Raw genomic sequence first — 23,615 nt, forward strand, 5'->3', positions numbered from 1 at the left:
AGAGTACTGTTAATGATAGCCATTTTAGGAACCTCCCTGGTGGTCCAGTGGTTAAGACTCTGCCTTCCAATGCAGGTTCGATCTCATCCCACATGCCTCGCCGTCAAAAAGTCAAAACATAAAACAGAAGCAATACTGTGATAAATTCAATAAAGACTTTAAAAATGATACACATAAAAAAAATCTTTAAAAAACAAAACAAACAAAAGTAGCCATTTTAAAAAAGCACCAAGTGGTGAAAGAAATTCTTCCCCATTTCTTGAAAGGTAAGAGGAGGACCTACAATTGACTAAGTCTCTGCCTTCTGGATGAATAGGGCTTGCAAATGAAATTATCATCTGATGCAATGATTAGAAAATGCAGACGCCTCAAACACCTAGCTTGGCAACTGTCTTCTGCATAATTAAAACAAGTCAATAAATTTTACATAAATTAGATTACAGAGCCACATGTTAGTACTTCAGAACTTAATATCCCACGTCCAATCTACTCAATACTCACCTAGGTTTGGGGACCCCATTTTCTCCACCACTATGTGCTTTTTTCTCTGTGTATGTCTTTCTGTGTCCTTCTGCTTCTCTTTTCTCCTTTGACCATTTCTGTGTTTCCTCCTCTCTCTTCTATGCATCGTTTTCTTTCCCTCTCTCTCTCGATTCCTCCTCCCCCAGACTGTTTGGCCTCACTCTGTTGCAACCTCTGTATCAACACCTGTTGTTCTTTCTCCACAATATTTCTTTCTTTTTTTTTTTTTTAAATCCATCCTCTGACAGAGGCCTTCCTGACAACTTTCCATACAGTTAGTCATAAAATAAAAAAATACAGAACACAGCAGACAGTATCTCATACACTAGAAACCAACATGACAGGAGTCCCTTCTCATTTTTCTCATCACTGTAAAAAAAAAAAAAAAGAAAGAAAAAAAACCCAAACCTAAGAACTTAGTTTTGGTGAGGCACAGGACGTTGGTCCCCTACCAAATGAACCGAAATAACCCAGCAGAGAATTCAAACCAAGGGAGTAAGATTTGGAGCGGGGCGGGGGGCGGGGGGGAGGCGGGGGATGGTGGTCGTGGTCAGTCTCCACAATATTTCTGATGCCTCACTAGCTGCATATATTTCCGCCTCTGTATTCCCTCACTGGTCTCCCGGGAGGGAGGTGAAGAGCGCAAATCCACCTCCTGAGTCAGGACTTTACCCGACGCAGGGTGGGGTGGGGTGGGAATGGGGGTGGGGAAGGGGGCCGGGAGTCAAAGGTTTGAGAAAGGGAGTCAGAGTAGGAAAACATCGCTGCAGGAAGTCAGTGTCTATATGGACCGAAGGCAGAAAGTTGGGGCCGGTACCTGCCTCAGAACGATTTAACCGGAACCAGAACCAGACTCCAGGGACCCGAACCGAGTCTTCTGCCGACGCCGAGACAGGCGAAAGATTAGACTTAGAGCAAGAGCGACGAGCGCGTTCAGGGGTTTTAACTTACCGGGAGACCCCGGAAGGCCGGGTGTGGTGGAGCAGTGCCCGAAGACCTCATAGCATAATTTCCAGAAAAACCGAGACTTAACTCTCCCGAGTGCCTGCGACTCTCCGCGGGATCCGCTTCCGGGTCTGCAGGGAACTGCGCGTGCGCACCGGGGCGGGGGCGGGGCCGGAGGCGGGGCGGGGGCCGCCAAGGGGCGCGTCTCAGACGCTCCGGCGGGTGGAGGCGGTGTCTCTGGTGGAGCCTCACCACCCGCACCCGCCACTGGAAGATTCTGGTCTGTTCCTCTTCCTTGCGGACAGGCTCCGCGTTTCTACTTTGAATCTTTTGAACGTGTCTGTTGTCCTTTGGAGCCAGGCTACGTGCAGGATTAGAGATGCGCGGGCCACTTGTATTGGAAGCGGAGAGTTGAGAACGGTTTACGTGAAAACTGCGAGCAGATGAAGATGAGGAACCACCAAGGGCGGCACGAGCGCTGAGACCTTGGGAGCGGGGCTTGGCGTTGTGGGCGTGATCCCGGAACTTCTGAGGCCCCAGGCAGTTACAGCTTTTTATTTAATTAAGCGAAAGCCTGGGTTTGATTTAGAGGTGATGGAAACTGGAGTGACAGGAAAGGCAAAATTGTGCCTGTGCGGAATGTGCAGTTTTATACTCACTTCCCTCCAGAGCATAATTTAAACTTCTGTACCCCATTCACTTGGAGGCATCAAAAAGATCAGTGAGGAAAAATTTCAACCCCAAACCTGTCATTATCTGAGGTACTCCGTTGGAGACAGTGAACAAGGAGTTGGCTATAGTCAGGAGCTGGAGAAACAAACTTTAGGAAGGAATTCAACCATATATATATATATATATATATATTTTTTTTTTTTTTTTTTTTTTTTTTTCTGCGGTACGCGGGCCTCTCACTGTTGTGGCCTCTCACGTTGCGGAGCACAGGCTCCGGATGCGCAGGCTCAGCGGCCATGGCTCACGGGCCCAGCCGCTCCGCGGCATGTGGGATCTTCCTGGACCGGGGCACGAACCCATGTCCCCTGCATCGGCAGGCGGACTCTCAACCGCTGCGCCACCAGGGAAGCCCTCAACCATATTTTTGTATTTTACTGTATAGATTTTTCTTTCCTTTGAGTTGTATCATGCTATAGGATGTGAAGAGTAAGACCATTTTGATAGAAATTTCCATTTCCCAAATATCAACTACTAATGATGTTATCTTCAGTGTAGTTCTGCTGCTTATTAACTTTTCTTATGCACTTCGGCATATTTCTGAATTTTTAATGTCACTGATTTATCAGTTGTGAATAAACATATCCCCTTTGTCCCAGGCTCCCGGTGCAAAACTTCAGAAACCCTTGGAATTTCCACTAACTGAATCACTACGCTGTACGCCAGAAACTAACACAACATTGTAAATCAAGTATACCTCAATTGAAAAAAAAAAACAGAAACACCTTGGAATTTCCTGAATGATAAGAGTGTCTTTGCTATTATACTAAGGAAACTCTGAATGGGGGTTCCGTACAAAGCTATGGAATGGGAGCCTGGACATCAGAAAGACCAACCAGGTGATCAGAGGATTGGAACATGCAGCTACCCAACTTCTGGAGAGAGGAGGGAGGCTGGGGATTGGGTTCAATCACATGGCCGGTGATTTAACCAGTCATGCCTGGTAATAAAACCCTGATTAAAAACTCTGGACAGAGAAGCTGGAGGGAGTTTCCTGCTGGGGAACAGAAGCTACTGTGCCAGGAACCCTACCAGAACCTGCTCTATGTATTCCTTCAACTGTTTTTTTTTTTTTTAGAAAAATGATGTCAAATGACAAAACAATGTAGTAACTAGTTTTTGTTTTTTGTGGTACGCGGCCTCTCACTGTTGTGTTGTGGCCTCTCCCGTTGCGGAGCACAGGCTCCGGACGCGCAGGCTCAGCGGCCATGGCTCACGGGCCCAGCTGTTTCACAGCATGTGGGATCTTCCCGGACCGGGGCATGAACCCGTGTCCTGTGCATCAGCAGGCGGACTCTCAACCACTGCGCCACGAGGGAAGCCCAATGTAGTAACTAGTTTGATGTCCTTTATTCAAGGGAAAACTGGATTTCCCGTCGCCCCTGGCGCCCGGCGCCACGCCCGGGTACCAGCCCGCTGCAGGTTGGTGAACCCACCAGCCTGGGAGACAGTGGCGGCCTTCACACATTTTTATTATTTATTCCTAAGTAGTTTATTTTCTTTCATCATTTTGTAATTGCATCCTCAGTTTCCAAGTGTAACTTGTCAATTCAAATGTTTGTACATATGTAATCACTTATTTCGTATAATTTGAAGCCATGTCATGGGTGCAAACTGATTTGTAATGTAATATCACTGAATTGGCCCCATTTACTGGAATGATAAATTGCTAAGCTTAGGTACAATAATAGCTAGTAGGTGTAGGAAAGTCAAGGTGGAGATGAAGCAGAGGTGAAAAGAACACTGCTTCCCTACCCACACATACAATAAAAGAAATTCCATGTGGGATCTTAATCCCATATGGGATTGTATTCAGGTATACAATACATGAAAAACATTACTATTTCATCACTAAGTGACATGGGAATGATAAGGCAAAGGCTAAAACAGATTGTCAAAGCTTTAATTTTATTTTTCTTACATAAAAATTATATACATTTATATGCTGAGACTGCATGATGCCAGTGTAAAATGCAAATCAAAGAGTATATAGAATTAAATATAACAATATATTAATATAAAGCCAATGACTATATCTATATTATATTTAATATCCTCTAGGAAATATAACAAACTGAAATCTATGAAGTAGGAGAAAATTTAAAAGTAGGTACATACGGTGAAACAGATGAAGAATAAATACACATGGTCAAAAAACATTTCATATATCTTGACTTCCAGTTTATCTAAAGTAAATAAAAAGCAAACAAAAACATGTGGTGGCGTCACCTTCATTTCATCAAACTGAAAAATATAAACATTTCTCAAGGTGGATTGTTATTAAAGGTTTGTGGATATCTGTCCTGCACGGACTGGAGGTGAAGGAGGGAAGAGCTACAGCCTTTTCCAAATAAAAGGGGAAGGATACGAATATATGCTTACTTTGCTACACTTTAAAGTATGCAAATGCATATGAATTACACCCTGATATTTGTTCTCATTATAAAATAGTGCTTGACTTTCCTCACTATAAAATAATGCCAGTGTAGAATGTGCACCTCAGCGCTAGCGCTCCTGAGAGGCAAGAGGCCTGGGGGGTTAATACAGCAACTTGATTGTCCTAAGGCGCATCAATTGTCTAACACGAATGTTAAAAGCGTCGTAATATTCGTCCTCAAGGAAACCCATATTTCACCATTTTGACTGAAGTTTTCAAACTCCTTTCCTATGACCACCCCAGGTTCTAGTGTTTATGAGGAACACCCTGTGTGAAAACTTGGCCCTGCCGGTCACTTTGGAGAATCTGGGCAGTTGCAGGGCTTTGCTCTCTTTCAGAACTGCAGTCTCTGCTGATTAGGCTTGGGTACCCTTAGTTTAAGTCAGGCCTGATCCACTGACAGCCTGTCTAGGGAAGAGGTAGACTGTCCTTGGAGCACGGACCTTCTCCTCCATCCCCGGCTGGACTCGAGGGAGCCGACAGTGGGGTTGGGACGAGCCAGCCCTCAGCAGGGAAGACATAGGCCGCCTGGTTGGCCATGGCGTACGTGGTCAGCACCGCGGTGCACAGAGGCCCCCGCAGCTGGGCCAGCTGCTCCCAGAGCAGCGGGGAATAGCCCTTCTGATTGTACACATTAACTATGTTCTGATAAATGGCCTCAGACATAGAGCGCAGGGCGGTCAAGAGGCTTTTCCGAAGTGGAGGCGGCTGGTCTCCTGGGGACCTGGATCTGGGCCTCTTGCTGCGCCCAGGGCGCCTCCTCTGGGACCTCCTGGGGCGGGCATCCCGGATTTCTTCACTCTTCCTGCTGTGGCCAGAGTCAAGGACCTTCTGTTTCTTCTTTTCCAAAGTCGCACTGCGCTCATCTGGAGAGGCCCCTGCAGAGCAAGCATGTAGGTGAGAGACCTGCCACATTGATTCTCATGGACCCCCATTCCCAGGATCTCACAATGTCCCTTCCGTAAACCCCATCTCTCTCCTGCTCCTGCCCTGCCCCCTCAGCTCTAGAATGAGGTGATGCTATGCCCACCTTGGGCCCTCCAATGCTCCCTGGATCCCAGAGTCTCCAAACGGCTTCAGCCATTGAACACGGCCCTATGTGCCCACACACTGGATAGGTTCCCTGCTTTTCTCTCTGTACACCTGGGGACCCAAAAGCAAGATCCTACCTGTTCTCTCGCAGGTGCCGTCCCTGGAATTGAGCTTCCTCTTCCTGGAGCTCTCCGGACTGGAGCTGCGTTCTGAATCTGTGGATCAAGTGACAGTTTGAATGACTGCCTGCACCCGGCACGCTGGAAACCTAGCCTATCCCGGACACACAAGGAGCCAGGATCCCAACCAAAGCTCGTGTCCCAGCTGCACATCCTACAGTCCAGAATGTGCAAGGCCTGGCTGCCAAAGCTCACCCACTTCCCTGCCCAGGGAGACTGACTTACTCCATATGCCCTGTCCCTCCTCCCCAGAAAAGCGAAATCTTACCTGACAGAGTAGTGCAGCTGTTTCTGTCCTGTGTCTCGTTTTCCTTTGAATTCTCCTCATCTGTCTCGGGCTCTGACCCTGGAGAAAAAGAGGCATTGAGATGACTGTCCTCCCTCGAGGGACACAGAAGCCCTTAGTCCATCCCTAGCCTGTATTTGTGGGCAGTTCTCTCTACCGAGGGCATTCAGACACATGAACTGGAGCAATAATATGGTTCCGGGGGATTATTGCCACAATACTCAAAGCCCCCATAGGGCTGGGGGACGTCTCCCATCACCGATCTCCAAATAAAATCCCAACAAAACACAAATTCGGTGTCCCTGATTCCATCCCTCCTTCCAGCCTCAGACAAACAGCCCAGGACCCTATCTGGTCTTTGGTCGTGGCTGTCTCTTCACTGGGAAGAGAATGTCTTGCCTTTTTCTTCGGATAGTTTGTCCTCCACATCTGAGTCTCTTTCTTCCATGGAGTCCTGCTGGACGGGAGGCTGGGCAGTGGGGTGTTCCATGGAGGGGCTGTGCGGGTGTAGGTCTTCAGTGCCCGATTCCATCTTGAAGCCCAAACGAAAGGTCCTCTCTCAGAGCGGTTCCGAGTCAGAAGTGTCCACAGGCGCGATGTGCCTGCCTTTTATTAGACCCTCATGGGGCGTGGCTTGCTCCTATTGGCTGATTGGATTCTACAATCCTATCACTTATCCCAGCCTGAGATGGTGCGAGATTATGAACCTTGTTGGTTGTGGTTGTACGGGGGAACCTGACACAGGAAGAGAAAGTGAATCTCTGTTTACCCTTAAGACCTCTTCAAAATGTTCAATGTTTTTCCAGTCTTGAATCCTACATCTCAAACTTCTCCTTTGGGTGGGGGTTAGGTGGGACATGGAGATGATAGACTTGAGTGCAAATCGTAGAATTATGTACTTGTCTAATAAATAAGTTGGAGGCCATCAAATCAGTTCTAGGAAGTAATCATTTAAGGATATAAAAGACAATAAAAGACTCCCAGGCTTTATAACACAAAATTATTTCAAAAAATTTTAAATATCATTTAATACCCAGATCATATTCACATTCTTCTAAATCTAAATTACTCAAACACATTTTATTGGTTTTGATTTTTTTTTTAGCCAGGATTTAAACAAAGTTCCTACATCAAGATTACTTCTCATAACATTAGAACTGGTACATTTTGTCTGAAAATATCATTAAAAGCAGTTACAAAATGGAACCACCTACTTATAATCCCCATCACTCAGAAAGAAATTGTATCCAGATATATAAAGTTCAATTTCTACCAATTCAAAACAAAAGGAAACTATTCACAATAAATTGGAAAACAATTGACAAAACAATTGACAGGTTAGTAAACTCATATGATGAAAACTATGTTACATTACATACAGCATTGCTAATAATAAAGTCAATGCAAATAAAAACACCACCAAGTTTTCACATACATACTACTAAAAAAAATTCAGATGTTACCCAGTGTGCCTATGATGTGGGGAGCTGGAGATTCTCCTCTGGAGTTAGTGAGATTTTTGGGCTTAACCACTTCAGGAGATACATGATTATGCAAACTAAGCCTGAAGATGCGTGAAAATGATGACTCAGCAATTCAACTTCTCACTTTCTGTTTATAACAACAAGGAGATTGCCCAAGTGTATTCATGGGAGCATTGATAGTGGAAGGAAAAACATAAATGCTCACCAATAGGATCAGGGATTATAACCAAAAAGCCCAGTGCATTGACACACAAAAATTACAAACAGTGGTGAAACACAATGAACTATAGGTACATGTGTAAAAAGGAGATTTTTCCAAAACAATTGGGAGAAAAGTCCTGATAAAATATTAGACAGTATAAGGACATGTGTAAAAATATTTTACATTTGCAGAAAATGATATATGGTGTTCAAAGTATGTACATATATGTTAGAATTTCTTAAAATTTTGGGAATGAGAAATATCAAATTATAGTTGATTGTATCAGATACATACATATGTGATCAAATCAAAATGCAGAAGAAAAGTAACCAGGAAATAAATATCTCTTAAGGTCTTGTGGGTGAGAGACCGGCCAGATCAATTCCATGGACCCCCATGATTCGATCTCATGTGATTGCATTGTGTTCGAGGGCAAAGGGAACAAAAATGCCCAGTGAACTGATAAGGCATCTTTTTTTTTTTTAATTCTTGAGTTCATGATATTTATTTTTTTAATTTTTATTATATATATATACATATTCATTCTTTTTCATATTCTTTTCTCATATAGGTTATCACAGAATATTGAGTAGAGTTCCCTATGCTATACAGTAGGTCCTTGTTGGTTATCTATCTATATACAGTAGTGTGTGTATGTTCATTCCAAGCTCCTGATTTATACCAACACCCCCCCCCAACATTTTCCCTTTGGTAACCATAAGTTTGTTTTCTAAGCCTGTGAGTCTGTTTCTCTTTTGTAAATAAGTACACTTGTATCATTTTTTAGACTCCACATATAGGTGATATCATATGACATTTGTCTTTCTCTGTCTGACTTACTTCACTTAATATATAGTCTCTAGGTCCATCCATGTTGCTGAAAATAGCATTTTTTCATTCTTTTTTATGGCTGAGTGATATTCCATCGTATATATACATACCACATATTCTTTATCCATTCCTCTATTGATGGACATTTAGGTTGCTTCCATGTCTTAGCTATTGTAAATAGTGCTGCAATGAACATTGGGGTGCATGTGTATTTTCTAAGTATGGCTTTGAGAAGGCATCTTGAGACCGAGAAAGGAGGCAAGGACATTTATCTAATCAATGGATCCATCTATGATAGTGTAACTTACTCACAGGGTGGGATCTAGATCAGGCTAACAATGATAAGATCTGGAAGTTTTCACAGCTGCGTTCCGCACCACCCAGGGCCCATTCCAGAATTTTATAGTTAACCTAGGGTATCGGGGTAGGTGCTTGGAAACAGGATGAACTTTCCTAAGTTAAGATTTATGGGCAGGTAACTAGTCTTCTGGGCACCGAGAATCCATCATGGAGAGTTTTCATTATTGCCTGGGGACTAACAGTATAGAGTTATGCTCACAGCCATACATATTGAATTGGTTAGGTTAGCACTGGTGCTTGAACAGGGCATCCTGAAACAACAGAAAGTCTAGCTGGATAGGGAAACTTCCCCTCATGTTTCCTCATCTATTCTGGAAGCCTCATTGTTTCCCATGGAGTTTTCTGAGCATGCACAATCTGACCTGATAAGGACAGTTGAGTTATTATCAGCGTTAGAAAAATTTTTTAATTGAAGTGTTGTCGACTTACAATATTCTATTGGTCTCAAGTATACAGCATAGTGTTGCAATATTTGTATAGATTATTAGAAAATAATGGCTACATTTCCCTGTGTTGTGCAATACCATCCTTGTTGCTTATCTATTTTATAGGTAGTAGTTTGTGTCTCTTAATCCCATTCCCCTATTTTGTCCCACCCCACTTCCCTTTCCTAAGTGGTATTCACTAGTTTGTTTTCTATACCTGTACCTGTGAGTCTGTCTGTTTTATTTTATACAGTCATTTGTTTTGTGTTTTAGATTCCACATCATCAAGGAAACTCAAATCACAATCACAATGAGATATCACCTTGCCCCTGTGAAAATGGCTGTTATCGAAAAGACAACAAATAACAAGTGTTGGTGAAGATGTGGAGAAAAAGGAGTCCTCATGCACTGTTGGTAGGAATGTAAATTGGTACAGCCACTATGGAAAACAGTATGCAGTTCCTCAAAATATTAAAAAATAGGACTACCATATGATCCAGCAATTCCATTTCTGGGTATTTTTCTGAAGAAAATAAAGACACTAATTGAAAAGATATATGTATAATACTGCAGAAATCTACCCCATCCCAATTTGGATTAATGAATGCAAGTGTGCATGGCTCAATATTAGGATGGGAACAGAAAGACTCATTTGCTTTGTGCTACAAACAAAAGCATAAAGGAAACTATTACATGAATTACTATCATTATTATTATTATTAGGCCACACCATGGGGCATGCGGGATCTTAGTTCCCCAACTAGGGATCGAACCCGTCCCCTGCAGTGGAAGCACAGAATCTTAACCACGGGACCACAAGGGAATTCCCTACATGCATTATGGGACAGTCTCATGCCATGCCCTAAACTATGAGACATGAAACAGTACTGAAAGATAAAATAATGCAGAGTAGAAACTAAATTGTTACTAATTTCAGATCATATACTTATCTACTTATTAATATCTGTATTAAGTAAAACTATTAACAATGAGGTGATTCGCATGAACATAGAGAAAAGAGACAAAGAAAAACAGTGACCATCTCTGGGAGGAAAATACCAATAAAAAAAAAATGAGAGTACTCCTTTACCAAAACCAGAGTCACTATGTCCTAAGGAACTAGCTACGCAAATATTGTCTGCTGTTAATCTAAATTTAAAGAGAGGAAAGGGACTCATCATTTTCTCTTCCACCAGACCTCGTGGGCAGATATCTGGGAGGCTGACATGGCAAGAAATCTTACCTTCTGCATCTTTCTCAGTTTTCCCCAAATTTATCTGCCTTAGCAGCCTCAGGGTGGAAAGCATGAGAAAGAAAAAAAATAGAATGTGTGTAATGAAGGTCATCCAAGAAGTTGAAGAATCTATTCATAAATATATCCATTTTTAAATTCGCCTTGAAGACTTCTCCTACTAAAGTCAATTATTTTTTGGTATATTCAGTTGGATATTATCCCAAGGCATACACCTAAAATATAAGGTTTTACATAGAAAACTGAAAAGCATATTCTATGTAAAGTTAAAAAATTAAATAAGTAGCTCTGGAAGGTGGATATATATATATATATATATATATATATTCATGTGTGTATATATAAAATATAAACATATATATCATATAAATATAAATGCATATATATATTTCAGATTGACTAGACTTAAAGATTAAAGCTGCTTGCAATTACAATAATTAATATCATATCTTATTTTTAGTTTATAATTTTTCAATGTTATTGATTGATGAAAAAATAATGACAACCTATATTTTATGTATATGCATATAGAACATAAATACACTGACACATATGTATTTATACATGCATACATAAATGAAGTTTCAAATACATATACGTTAACTTGATAAATATATCACATTTCAATTAAATTGCTATTGATGGCACTGTTTTTAAGAAATAGAAGCTCAGTTTGTGCAGTTTACCGAACTTGGTAAATGTGTTGCTGTAATGTGACTATTTCATAAATGTACCTATACAACAAAGAATTAATGAATAAACAACCAGGCTTTCTGAATATGCATATGATTTACATATTTATGATAAGTTTAGGGGATTTATAATTCCACAGCAAGCAAAGCAGAACCTACACACTCTGGAGCTAAGGATCATGAGAATATAGGGGCTTATAGTTGGGAAACAGGCAGTGATGTGTGTAGAAGTATTTTTCATCCACAAACTGGATTGTTAAAAACTGCCAAACAAATGTGGAAGATAGAGGAGAGAGTCCACAAAGAAACAAAGAAGCACACCAGGACAAGGATGCTTCGGATAGCTGTGGTCTCAGGAGAAGCTCTGAGGGACGGATTGTTCCTATGGATGTATTGGACCCTCTGCTTGTGCCTGTGTAGAAGGAAAACCATGGAACCACTGGACTAGACCATCAGCACCAAACAGAAACCATCATGCAATAATACCAAGAGCAGATAGAAGGACTCTGTAATGTTGCCCTGATATACTGCAAAACAGTAGCCATGATCTTTTTTCCTTATGATGTTCGTGTCGTTCCTTTTGTCGGTCGTATGAAAAGGAACCAAAATATTTAACATCATGTTCAAGATCCAGCAGAGGGTGTTGAAGGTGCCTATGAACCTGGGAGCTTTTTCCTTAAGCTCTGCCCACCTAGAGTCTCTGGGACTGATCAAGATGGCTTGGAAGACACTCAAGACGCAAGTGGTACAAATGGACACATCCCTGCTCACTCTGTGAGTATAGAAAACAAGTTTGCATCCAAAATCATTGCAAAAAAGTTTCAACCCCAAAGCTGCTGACGTTTCAGGGATTCCTTTGGAGAAAATAACCAAGAGATTGGTACAGTCATGTGCTTGAGAATCAAATCTGTGGACCTAAACCTGCACTTTGTGAAGTAACGGAAGAGAAAATGGTAAACAGGACAGAAATCCCCCAGAATTCCAACTGTAGTCTGGAATACAAAGATCATTCCTATTGCCAAATTCCTGGTGGCCATCTGTCAAATCCCAAAGAATAATATTTTTCTTCTGAGCCTGAGTTTCCTGCATTGGAACATGAGGCAGAACTCCATAGCATGTAACTGAAATTTCAATATTCTTCACTTAAATTAGTTCCCACTTATAAGTAATTACTTATATATTTTTCCTCCTAAACAGGTGTCTGAAAGTTGAATATATAACACCGAAAGAGCTTTACAGCATATGGATCGCTGTATAAAAGCCAAGTATGTCGTACACCCTGTATTCTACATAATTCATGACGCAGTTGGCACTAGTACTTTCAATGAAAAGATAAGGAACACCGAGACAGATAAATTCATGATTTGTCCAAATTTAAAGGCTTTTTATGAAAAGGAAAAAAGGAATTAGAACCTTGCTAGGTTGGTAAAAGAACAGTGCCTTTAAACATGATGCTATTTAACAAAGCTAGCTAGTTATGTTCTTAAATAAAATACAGGTGTATATCTACATGTTTTCATACTTTTTCATTTCATTTTAGATTTGATGGTACTTAAAAATATTTTTTGTAACAAGTTTCCATTTACCTTTAAATATTTATTGTATACATCAATACTAATTATGAATAAAGTTTTAAGTATTTTAATAAAATTAGATACATTGATTGGAATGGATATAAGAATATTTTAAAATCAAAGAATAGGTCACTAGATACTTTTGTGCCTGATATCTGCTATCTGAAACCCATTTTTGAAATTACCATAAAAAAATTCCTTCCCTAATTTGGAGACAGAAAACGCTCTTACCAAAGTTAACCAACAATGGATGTTTTCAGTTAATATCTCCTTAACGAATTTCATACACCCCGAGGTAGAGAAAATATTTCTATTCCAGCAATTGTCATTTATATACACTGTTTCTCTGCAGGATTAGATGATTCCTGTAGATTTATTGTAGCTTTTGTTAATCATGGAGATGTTAATGGCATACCTCTACTAAACCTGAAAACTCATTCTATGATACCTGTAAGGTAACCTGACTACTGTATTTCTGAAGTATCATCATTGGTGAAATTAAAAATCAGGTTTCACTTCACTTGGATTAAACAATAGCAATCACTGTCATTGAGAATTACACTAAGTCACTTTAGGAGGCATCAGGAATTGGTGGCGGGTCTAGGACCCCATCTCTCTTTACTAACTCAGCTCAAGCTTCAGAATTATTCCTCCTCCTTTTTTTTTGCGGTACGCAGGCCTCTCACCGTTGTGGCTTCTCCCATTGCAGAGCACAGGCTCCGGACGCGCAGGCTCAGCGGCCGTGGCGCACGAGCCCAGCCGCTCCGCGGCATGTGGGATCTTTCCGGGCCGGGGCATGAACTCGTGTCCCCTGCATCGGCAGGGGGACTCTCAACCACTGCGCCACCAGGGAAGCCCAATCCCTTCTTTTTATATGATCACTTACCCACATTTACTCCTGATAGGCACCCATACCATACAGACTTTGCCTCTCAGATCGAAATAGAAAATATTCTCCCAGAGTCATCCCATGTCTGCATGCTCAGTGTATGATCACAGCCATGTGAGAATGAGGGGAGCTAGACCCTGAGATATGGTTTGTGATTCTGTGACCTCACCTCCCCTTAGAATTGCAATTACCATTTCACCTGTAGTGGCAATGACCCTGCAGGCTTGGGGAGTTGAAAACATTTATGAAAACCTTTTCTTTCAGAAGTTGCTAATTACCCAAACCAATTACAAGTCTCTAGATAGTATTTGCGAAGGGATCTTGAAATGCTTGGTAAAGGCCATTTTCCATTCCTGGAGGTGGGTCTCAGTGGGTATTCTGCTTTGATGACACGTTCTTCCACCCCAAAGTGAGTTCTTCCTAATTATCAGACCACTTAGCTGAACTACCATTAAATTAGGAGCAAAGAAATGAAACCAAAGTACCTGAGAAGGATTTTCAAAGAGATACAAGAAAAAGGGGGAGTATGATACCAAGAGTTCAACGACAATTAGGCTGGAATTATAGACAATATGGATCAGATCGTCAAACATGCCATTCCTTTATCTGCAAGACAAACAAATGCTACTTACTCAATTCAAGAGTGCTGGCTGGTTACCGCAATCTTCTACACTTACTTTTTGTTGAATTTTCAGAAATGAGCACTGGTTGCTTTTGTGATTTGTTAAGGAACATAAAAAAATGGAGTTCAAATTAATCTTTTGGGTTTTTTTTTCTCCTACAAACAAATCTGCGTTTTATCCAGGTCCATTATCCAGTGTCTCTTAGTTTGCAAGTATGGGGTTAGAGCCATAATGGTGGACACCCTCTACCACACATGAATTGAGCCTATACACAGACACACACAGATACACACACACAAATATAACAAAACACATGCTGGCACACACATACACACCAAATACACAGTGGCTCTTAGTGCAATGCAGAGCTCCCTGAGAAGAAAGGGACTGGGCATTTGGCCTCAGGGCTGCTTCTTTTTGGAAACTCCGAGAGGTGTGCTAGTCAGAAATCTCCTGTCCCAACACCTCTCTCCCACCAGCCTGGGTGCCTGTTGTTGAAGACCAGGCTTTGCGGGTTTGCTGTCCTACTCCTTGGGGTTCAGCTGAGCTCTGCTCCCCTGACTGCTTTCAGAGATGCCCCTGCCATCCTCAGAGGGGAGGCCTCCCAACCCCCTGGAGCATCAGAGACCCGGTCCTGGGGGCACAGGCAGAACATCTGTCACCATACATAGTTACAAATTGTGTGTGTGTGTGATACAGACTTTTAATATCTACTCTCAGCAACTTGCGAATACGCAGTTAAATATTTTAACTCTAGTCACCATGTTGTACATATATCTCTGTGACATTTATTTCATAACTGGGAGTTTGCATCTTTTGTGCCCCCATCCCTGCGACCACGAATCTGTCCTCTGTATCTATGAGTTTGATTCTCTTTTTTAGATTCCACGTGTAAGTGAGATCACAGCATATTTGTCTTTCTCTGTCTGCTTTCTTTCACTTAGCATAATGCCCTCAACGTCCATCCATGTTGTCACCAAAGGTAACATTCTTTCCCTTTTTATGGTCGAATAATGTTCCACTGATGTACATACACCATTTTCTTTATCCATTCATCCGTTGAGGGACACCTAGGTTGCCACTGTATCTTGGCTGAGCCAGGCTGTTCTTAACCTTGGTTTTCATGGGTGCCCAGGAGGTCAGGGTCTCCAAAGTCCTGGGTTGTCACTGAGCTAGTGCCACTGGGAAGACTGAGTTCTCATTGGCAAGATGCAAAAAGAATAAGCCAGCATGTTGAGATATGTTTTTAAAAATAGGCTTTATTTTTCAGAGCTGTTTTTTTTTTTTTTTTTTTTTTTGTGGTACGCGGACCTCCCACTGCTGTAGCCTCTCACATTGCGGAGCACAGGCTCCGGACGCGTAGGCTCAGCGGCCATGGCTCACTGGCCCAGCCGCTCTGCGGCATGTGGGATCTTCCCGGACCGGGGCACGAGCCCGTGTTCCCTGCATCGGCAGGCGGACTCCTAACCACTGCACCACCAGGGAAGCCCTTAGCTGTTTTTAGCTCACGGCAATAGAAGCAGAAAGTCCAGAGATTTCCCATATACCCACTATCCCCACTCATGCACAGCCTCTCCCGTAGCGACATATGCATAAATATTTTAGACATAGTGTATATTGTTAAAATTACATAGTTATACGAATGTAGTTTTAAAATCATAGAAAATGGCAAAGACCAAAATACAGCGTATTGTTTCAGATGTACAAATTTGAGAAAAAGTGAGAGTGTGAAGGAATGGTAAACACCCAATAGAACATTGCATCCGGTCAGTGGATTGTGGGTGATGATTGGTTAGCATGTGATCAGGTTAGGATGATGAGATTAACGGGAGGGAAAGTCCAGGGGGTCCTAAGACAGTGTAAAGCCCAGCAGAAGAAGGAATTCTGGTCAGTGGTCTCTTCTCCAGGCATCCTGGCAACCACTCTCTCTCCGGTGGTTTTGTCCAGTGTCCACATATCTGGGCGGTTCTGGACAGACAGCAGAAGCGCACTTTACTTTTCATTACTGTTTATCGTCAGTGAACTAGGAGAGTGGGAACAAGCAACAGAGGGCCATTTTAGACGTTGAGGTAAGGATTAGTTCATTGTTTAATAGAATTTCTTAGCACAGTGACTGATTCACAAAATACTTCCAAAACGTTAATTTTTCAATGAATGTCAGACTTTTCAAAGAATGGTCACCAAGCACTTGATTTGTGTGTGGTGGTGGCTTAGCAGTTGTGGAATCCTTTGAGCGAGGGCTTTATAAAACTATAAGCAATTTGTTCATCTATCTTTCATCCTACTGTATTCATGAGAACTTGTTTGGAGGTGGCTGAAATTCAGGACCCTGACCCTAAGCCTGTACACAAAACAGAGCAGCACCTCAGGTGTGAAGCTCCTAGTGCAATGTGGAAGCAAGAGTTATTCTACCTTATTTTATGGTTGGGAAATCCTTCCTCACTACCTGATTTGGGTCATTGAAATTTGAAGAGGAGAGCGTACTTTATTCTAGACCTTCAAATAAGTCAGCCCCAGTATCCGATATAGCATGTTCTGACCCTTTCTTTCCTGTTTCTATGGCAAAGTTGTCTTTTCTTTTTCTTTTTTTTTTTTTTTTTTTGCGGTACGTGGGCCTCTCACTGCTGTGGCCTCTCCCGTTGCGGAGCACAGGCTCCGGACGCGCAGGCTCAGCGGCCATGGCTTACGGGCCCAGCCGCTCCGCGGCATGTGGAATCTTCCCAGACCGGGGCACGAACCCGTGTCCCCTGCATCGGCAGGCGGGCTCTCAACCGCTGCACCACCAGGGAAGCCCTTTTCTTTTTCTTAATATAATTTAGTATGATAAATTATATTTACTTTTCATGAGTCTGTGGAATAAGCTATTTTTCTGTTGCATTCTATTTGTATTTCCATTAGAACCTGTTTAATTTTTAGTTAGCCAATTCCCCGTTATTTATTTATTTATTTTACCTTCTGTAATTTTTTTTCTGTCCTCATTTTCTTAAGATAAACACTTTGGTAATTCTCCCACCGTCCAGTGGTTAGGACTCCACGCTTCCAATGCAGTGGGCCCGGGTCAGATCCCTGTTTGGGGAGCTAAGATCCCGCATGCCGTGTGGTGTGGTCAAAAACAAAACCAAACAACAACAAAAAACCCAGAACACTTTGGATAATTTTTTTGTTTTTTGTTTGTTTATAACGTGTCCATTTAGACTAAAGAATTTCCCCTGAAGTCAGATTTTGTCCTGCTCCTAAGTTTTGACCCAAAATGGTTTACCTGTTTTTTCTTCTTTATGATTTCCATTTGAATTTCATTTCTGATTTTAAGGAATTTGATTTCAGCGATTTGTGGCAGTGTATTTCACATTTTAAAAAATACTTAGTGCTTGCCGGCTTCCCTGGTGGCGCAGTGATTGAGAGTCCGCCTGCCGATGCAGGGGACACGGGTTCGTGCCCCGGTCTGGGAAAATCCCACATGCCGCGGAGCGGCTGGGCCCGGGAGCCATGGCCGCTGAGCCTGCGCGTCCGAAGCCTGTGCTCCGCAATGTGAGAGGCCCCAGCAGTGGGAGGCCCGCGTACCGCAAAAAAAAAAAAACCCAAAAAACCAAAACACTTAGTGCTTGCTTCGGCAGCACATATACTAAAATTGGAACGATACAGAGAAGATTAGCATGGCCCCTGCGCAAGGATGCCACGCAAATTTGTGAAGTGTTCCATATTTTTATACAATGGAGAGGATTTGAAAATGACTTACATTTTGTGCATAGAGCAAAATAACTGCTTTTGTAGATGGTTTCTAAATCCTATATAAAAAGTATAGTCTTGACATAACACGGTGCAATGATAATTGGTTTAGAAGCCATGAATCAGAATAAAAAAGAAAACTGATTTTTTATGAATCAGAGATAAAAAAGCAGTAAAAAAAAACCTTAATGTTATTAAGAAATGTTAAAAGGTAGTTATATTTAATTTTGTTAAAATGGACAAAGGGGAACTCTAGATTGTAAAATATCTTGAATTTTCTTTGAGAGCTATTACCTGAATACTTTTTCCAAGTGTTTTCTGGTATATAATATAAGGTCTCTAAATAGGGAATGTGCATTTATTAAATATAATATGTTAAGTAGTTGAGGGGGAAAAATCAGAAATTTCTCTATGGCAAGATAGTCGAGCTAAGTCAGAATTGAAACACACATAATATTCCTCCACATGTCCCCATTTGAAGGGGACAGGCCTTTCCAAATGTGCAATTTGCACCTGCATTATACATTAACTGGAACTTCTCAAGGCAGGAGGATATAGTGAAACTTTGAGAAAAATTGTCCCTTTCTTCAGATGCCAGCACTGTAATTTTTTTTTTTTTTTTGCGGTATGCGAGCCTCTCACTGTTGCAGCCTCTCCCGTTGCGGAGCACAGGCTCCGGATGCGCAGGCTCAGCAGCCATGGCTCACGGGCCCAGCTGCTCCGCGGCATGTGGGATCTTCCCAGACTGGGGCACGAACCCGTGTTCCCTGCATCCGCAGGCGGACTCTCAACCACTGCGCCACCAGGGAAGCCCCAGCATTGTAATTTTTAACATTAATATTTCTTTTTCATCCTGTACATGGGATGTTATTGACCTAAACGTTCACTCTGTCCGTGCATACCTAACCAAAATATCTCTGATGATATTCAGGTATAATGTTAACCTGTCCATATGATACATAATTCATTGTCTTGAAAAGTATAAAACTGCATCTCTAACTCCTGACCAGAGCAACAGTTCTCAGAGCTTCTGAGAGTCTGTCTCCCGGCTTATCATCCTCAGTTTGGTTCGAATAAAGTACTCTTTTTTTCTTCCTAACTTGATTGTTAATTGAATTTTCATGGATATAGTGGAGAAACTTAAAAAAAATTTTTATCACCTTATTTTTAAAAAATTATTTTATTGAAGTATAGTGATTTACAATGTGTTAGTTTCTGGTATACAGCAAAGTGATTCAGTTTGTATATATTCTTTTTCATTTTCTTTTCCATTACGATTTATTATGGGATATTGAATATAGTTCCCTTTAGTATATAGTAGGGCCTTGTTGTTTATTCATTCTTTATATAATAGTTTGCATTTGTTAATCCCAAACTCCCAATCCATCCCTCCCCCACCCTACCTCCCCCTTGGCCACCACAAATCTGTTCTCTATTTCTGTGAGTCTGTTTCTGTTTCATAGATAAGTTCATTTATGTCATATTTTAGATTCCACATAGAAGTGATATCATATGGTATTTATCTTTCTCTTTCTGACCTTACTTCACTTAGTATGATCATCTCTAGGCTCATCCATGTTGCTGCAAATGGCATTATTTTATTCTTTTGGCTGAATAGTATTCCATTTTATATATATTATATATATAATATATATAATTATATAATATATATAATTATATATAATATATAATAATAATTATATAATTATTATATAATATAATCATATAATTATATAATTATACATTATAATTATATAATATAATAATTATACAATTATATATAATTAATAATTATATAATATATAAATATATAATATATATAATTTTGGCTGAATAGTATTCCATTATATATATATATATATATATATATATATATATATCTCTATCTCTATCTCTATCTCACGTCTTCTTTATCCTTTCATCAGTTGACAGACATTTAGGCTGTTTCCAAGTCTTGGTTATTGTAAATTGCATCAACTTATTTTTCATTAATTGGTACTCTGTTCCTAGTAGAAGAATATGTACATGTACTTTGAATAAAAGGTAGTAGTTGAGATGGTGGGCAGAGAAGAGGGATGGGACTTGACTGCATCCTGTATGTGTTCCAGGGATGTACAAAATTCAATGGTTTCCTTTTCTACTCTCCACAGAGAAAAAGAATCCTTGGGGTAGTACTGGCAGCGATGGACCCCAGCAAACTTTCAATGGAACAGGGTAAAGCGTTCTTAAAGAAGGTTGGGATCCCACAAAGAGATGTAAGTGTGGGAGATGTTAGGTTGGGCAAATGAGATGTAGAGGGATGAGGTGGCCTCCTGGTCTGGTATCAGTGCTCAGGCAGGTTCTCCTGTGCCCAGGGGTGAAATTCAGTGGTTAACAACATGAGTGCACAAAGCAAAGGGTGGTTGGAGATTTAGTTCAACCACATGGCCAATAAGTCAATCAATGAAACTGAAAATTCTGGATACTGATGTTTGTGTGAGCTTCCTGGCTGGTGAATACATTGATGTGCTAGGAGACGGACGTGTCCTGATTCTGTGTGTCAAGGACATGGAAGCTGTGTTTGGAAACCTCCCAGACCTCACCCTATGTGTATCCTTTATTATAAAACTGTAATTATAAGTTCAGCAAAAAAAAAAAAAGAAAGAAAGAAAGAGAGAGAGAGAAAGAAAGAAAGAAAAACAAAACAAAACAAAAACATGGGTGCATGGGCATTGGCCAATGAAAATGGACATGCAATGATTAGATGGACAGGACATATGCAACAGCTGTGGCACCTCAGTTCCCACCTGGGGATCACCAGCATTCCCTCAACACTCTGATTCCACTCCTTGCCGCCTGCCCCTTGGAGGTCACAAGCAAACTCATTGTGGGATTGGAGGAAAGAACTTTTCCACTCCAATTAGCATTACATTAAAGAACTCAAGAAACTGGGAGTTTTAATCTTCTGTAATCTCAAGTCTTCTTCCTGTGTTCAGAACTCTGGCTGTGTCTTGATTCTCCATCAGATCAACTTGATGACAGAGAAGTGGGTAGTTGATGCCGCTGTGGAGGTTCTGCTACGGTTTCCTCTGTTGCCGGGAGAGGATCCAAGTGCCCGCTGTGTCCCGATTAAGAAATGTCATCCTTCAGTGGTCCAGCCTCACAGAGCTTCCCAAAGACCTGGAGTCCAAGAGGAGAGGTAGGTCAAATGTCAGGCAGTGATGGGGTAGAGCCTGGAGCGTTTCCAACAGGGCACAGGTGTGCGTTGTAGATTTCTGCCGGGATAGAATTTTGACTTGTGTATCCCTCAGCATAACACAGGCTTTTATTTGTGAGTTGCCTGGTGTGAATTTGCACATATATGTGAGCTTGCACAAGCATCCTCAGATTGCTTGTTCCTCTGTGGCTTTGTGCAAGCCTCTGTTGAACACAGGCATATGGTTCAGGGGTCATGTCTGAAATTTCACAGGTGTTCATTAACTTACTATCAAATCTTTGCCAAGCTTTGTTAGAAGAACTGACAGGTTTTCTCAGGAAGAAGCTGTTCTGCGAAAATTGTGAGTTTTCTGAAAATATGTGGGAAAAAAATCCATAGTTGTTGTCTGCCTGTGCATTGGCTTCAATAAATATTGATAGATGCTTAAATGTTGGAGGGAGGGCCTGTCTAAAAACCCAAAACACAGGCCCAAGTTTACACTGAAATTCTCAGGGAGAAACATTATGAGAAGCCCTGAGCACAGCCAACTCACCAAAGCCAGGCATTCCAGGTTGCAAATCTAATTTCACTGTTTGTTCATCTAGGGGTCTTATCACAGGCAGTGTCCTGCTCTGGGAGTTAGTAATGATGGAAAAAGGTCACAAATTTCCCAGAATGGGACATCACTTCCTGAGGAGAGACCAACTCATAGTGGGAATGACTTAGTGGTCAGTGAGCCCCCACATTCATTCAGAAGTAGGGGTATGATGGGCTTCTCTCTCTGTGTCTACATACTATTTTTTATTTTTTTCTTGTGTCTAGAAAACTGAACAGTCAATTCCCGAGGAAGAATGACCAGAAGCCCAAGGACATGAGGCAGATAAAAGGTCACAACATTCACAATCCGCCCCAAAGACCCGCTACGGCCCAGAATGTGAAGATGCTACAGAGGGGACCAGTGAGGCAGAAGACTCCCTTCTCAGGAGAGAAGGGTACCAAGGTAATTGGAGGCTTGGATATTTCAAGAACCAGGGTGTCTGCATGGATCCCAGAGAGTGGTTTTTTTTTTAAATTAACTTAAAAAAATTAATTTATGTTATTTTATTAATTTATTTTTTATTTTTGGCTGCGTTGGGTCTTCGTGGCTACACGTGGGCTTTTCTCTAGTTGTGGCGAGCAAGGCTACTCTTTGTTGTGGTGTGTGGGCTTCTCTTGTTGCAGTGCATGGGCTCTAGGCACATGGCTTCAGTAGTTGTGGCATGTGGCTCGTGGGCTTTAGAGTGCAGGCTCAGTAGTTGTGGCACACGGACTTAGCTGCTCCACAGCATGTGGGATATTCCTGGACCGGGGCTTGAACCCGTGTCCCCTACATTGGCAGGCAGATTCTTAACCACTGCGCCACCAGGGAAACCCAGAGAGTGGTTTTTACCATGGAAACGCTTGCGGGATCTTTGTTCCCCGACTAGGGAATCAAGCCCCGCCCATGGCAGTGAAAGTGTCGAGCCCTAACCACGGGTCCACCAGGGAACTTGGAAACGCCTGTGCCTTATGACAGATGTTCTTACTTATCCAAGTCAGGCTGGCCCGGTTTGTAGTATCCTCACCTGGGTGATTGGCCCGTCGGCTCCTCTGAGGAGCTACCTTATTCCCTGTTCAGTGTCTTGACATTGAACAGTGTCCCTGTTCAATGTCAAGCTTGGTGTCTGTCCAGTGCACAAATCTGGCTCATTTTCATCACCTTTAGATACTAAATTCTCTTCTCCTTGATCTCTCTCGAAAATGCTCCATGGGCAGCACCATAGTATCTCGAATGTCCTGGCAGTTCTAATCCATGTCCTGTATCCCAAACCGCTATCCAACTTCAAAAATCTGTCCTTATGCAGGTGACTCTGGAACAACAAAGGGGTTAGGGGCAGCAAACCCTAGTCAGTGGAAAATCCACGTATAAGTTTATAGCCAGCCCTCTGGCCCTTTGTACCTGAAGTTCCCCACCCGAGGATTCAACCAACTCTGGATGGTGTAGTACTATAGTCCAGGTTTATGAAAAATATCTGAGTGTAAGTGGACCTGCCCAGTTCCAACCCACGTCATTGAAGAGTCAACTGTGTTAACCTTTGAAACTTGCCTGCAGGGACTACCCTGGTGGTCCAGTGGTTAAGACTCCGTGCTTCCAACGCAGGGGGTGCAGGTTCGATCCCTGGTCGGCGAACTAACATCCCACATGCCCACAGCATGACCTAAAAAATAAACAA

General features: G+C 41.9%; 2 protein-coding genes and 1 non-coding gene across 12 annotated transcripts in view; 1 reads left to right on the forward strand and 2 right to left on the reverse strand.

Annotated features, from left to right (window-relative positions):
- The window catches only part of LOC105747734 (zinc finger protein 677-like), a 136,416-nt gene extending 134,813 nt beyond the window's left edge, over positions 1-1,603 (reverse strand). For 8 of the 10 annotated variants that reach the window (XR_007474305.1, XR_007474304.1, XR_007474306.1 and 5 more), the window contains exon 1: positions 1,474-1,591. Coding sequence is in view for 3 of the 10 variants with exons in the window: in XM_049703418.1 (XP_049559375.1) it covers positions 1,474-1,524 (51 nt within the window). In the remaining 7 variants the exon portion in view is untranslated. Of the gene's footprint in view, positions 1-1,473 lie in introns of all 10 variants that reach the window. The other 2 variants (XM_049703416.1, XM_033416413.2) reach the window with 1 other exon arrangement.
- Positions 1,604-5,041: 3,438 nt separating this feature from the next.
- Positions 5,042-6,662, reverse strand: LOC117198729 (protein FRG2-like-1). The gene is made up of 4 exons (XM_033416423.2): positions 6,530-6,662; positions 6,113-6,190; positions 5,803-5,880; positions 5,042-5,511 (listed from the first exon to the last, which is right to left on the reverse strand). Exons 1-4 carry the CDS (start codon positions 6,660-6,662, stop codon positions 5,042-5,044), a joined length of 759 nt encoding a protein of 252 aa, XP_033272314.2.
- An 11,398-nt stretch (positions 6,663-18,060) lies between these two features.
- On the forward strand, positions 18,061-18,167 carry LOC117198730 (U6 spliceosomal RNA). The gene has a single exon (XR_004479961.1). It is a non-coding gene; the product is annotated as a U6 spliceosomal RNA (small nuclear RNA).
- The last annotated feature ends 5,448 nt before the right edge of the window (positions 18,168-23,615 follow it).

The sequence above is a fragment of the Orcinus orca genome, chromosome 20, assembly GCF_937001465.1.
Source record: "Orcinus orca chromosome 20, mOrcOrc1.1, whole genome shotgun sequence".
Lineage (NCBI taxonomy): Eukaryota > Metazoa > Chordata > Mammalia > Artiodactyla > Delphinidae > Orcinus > Orcinus orca.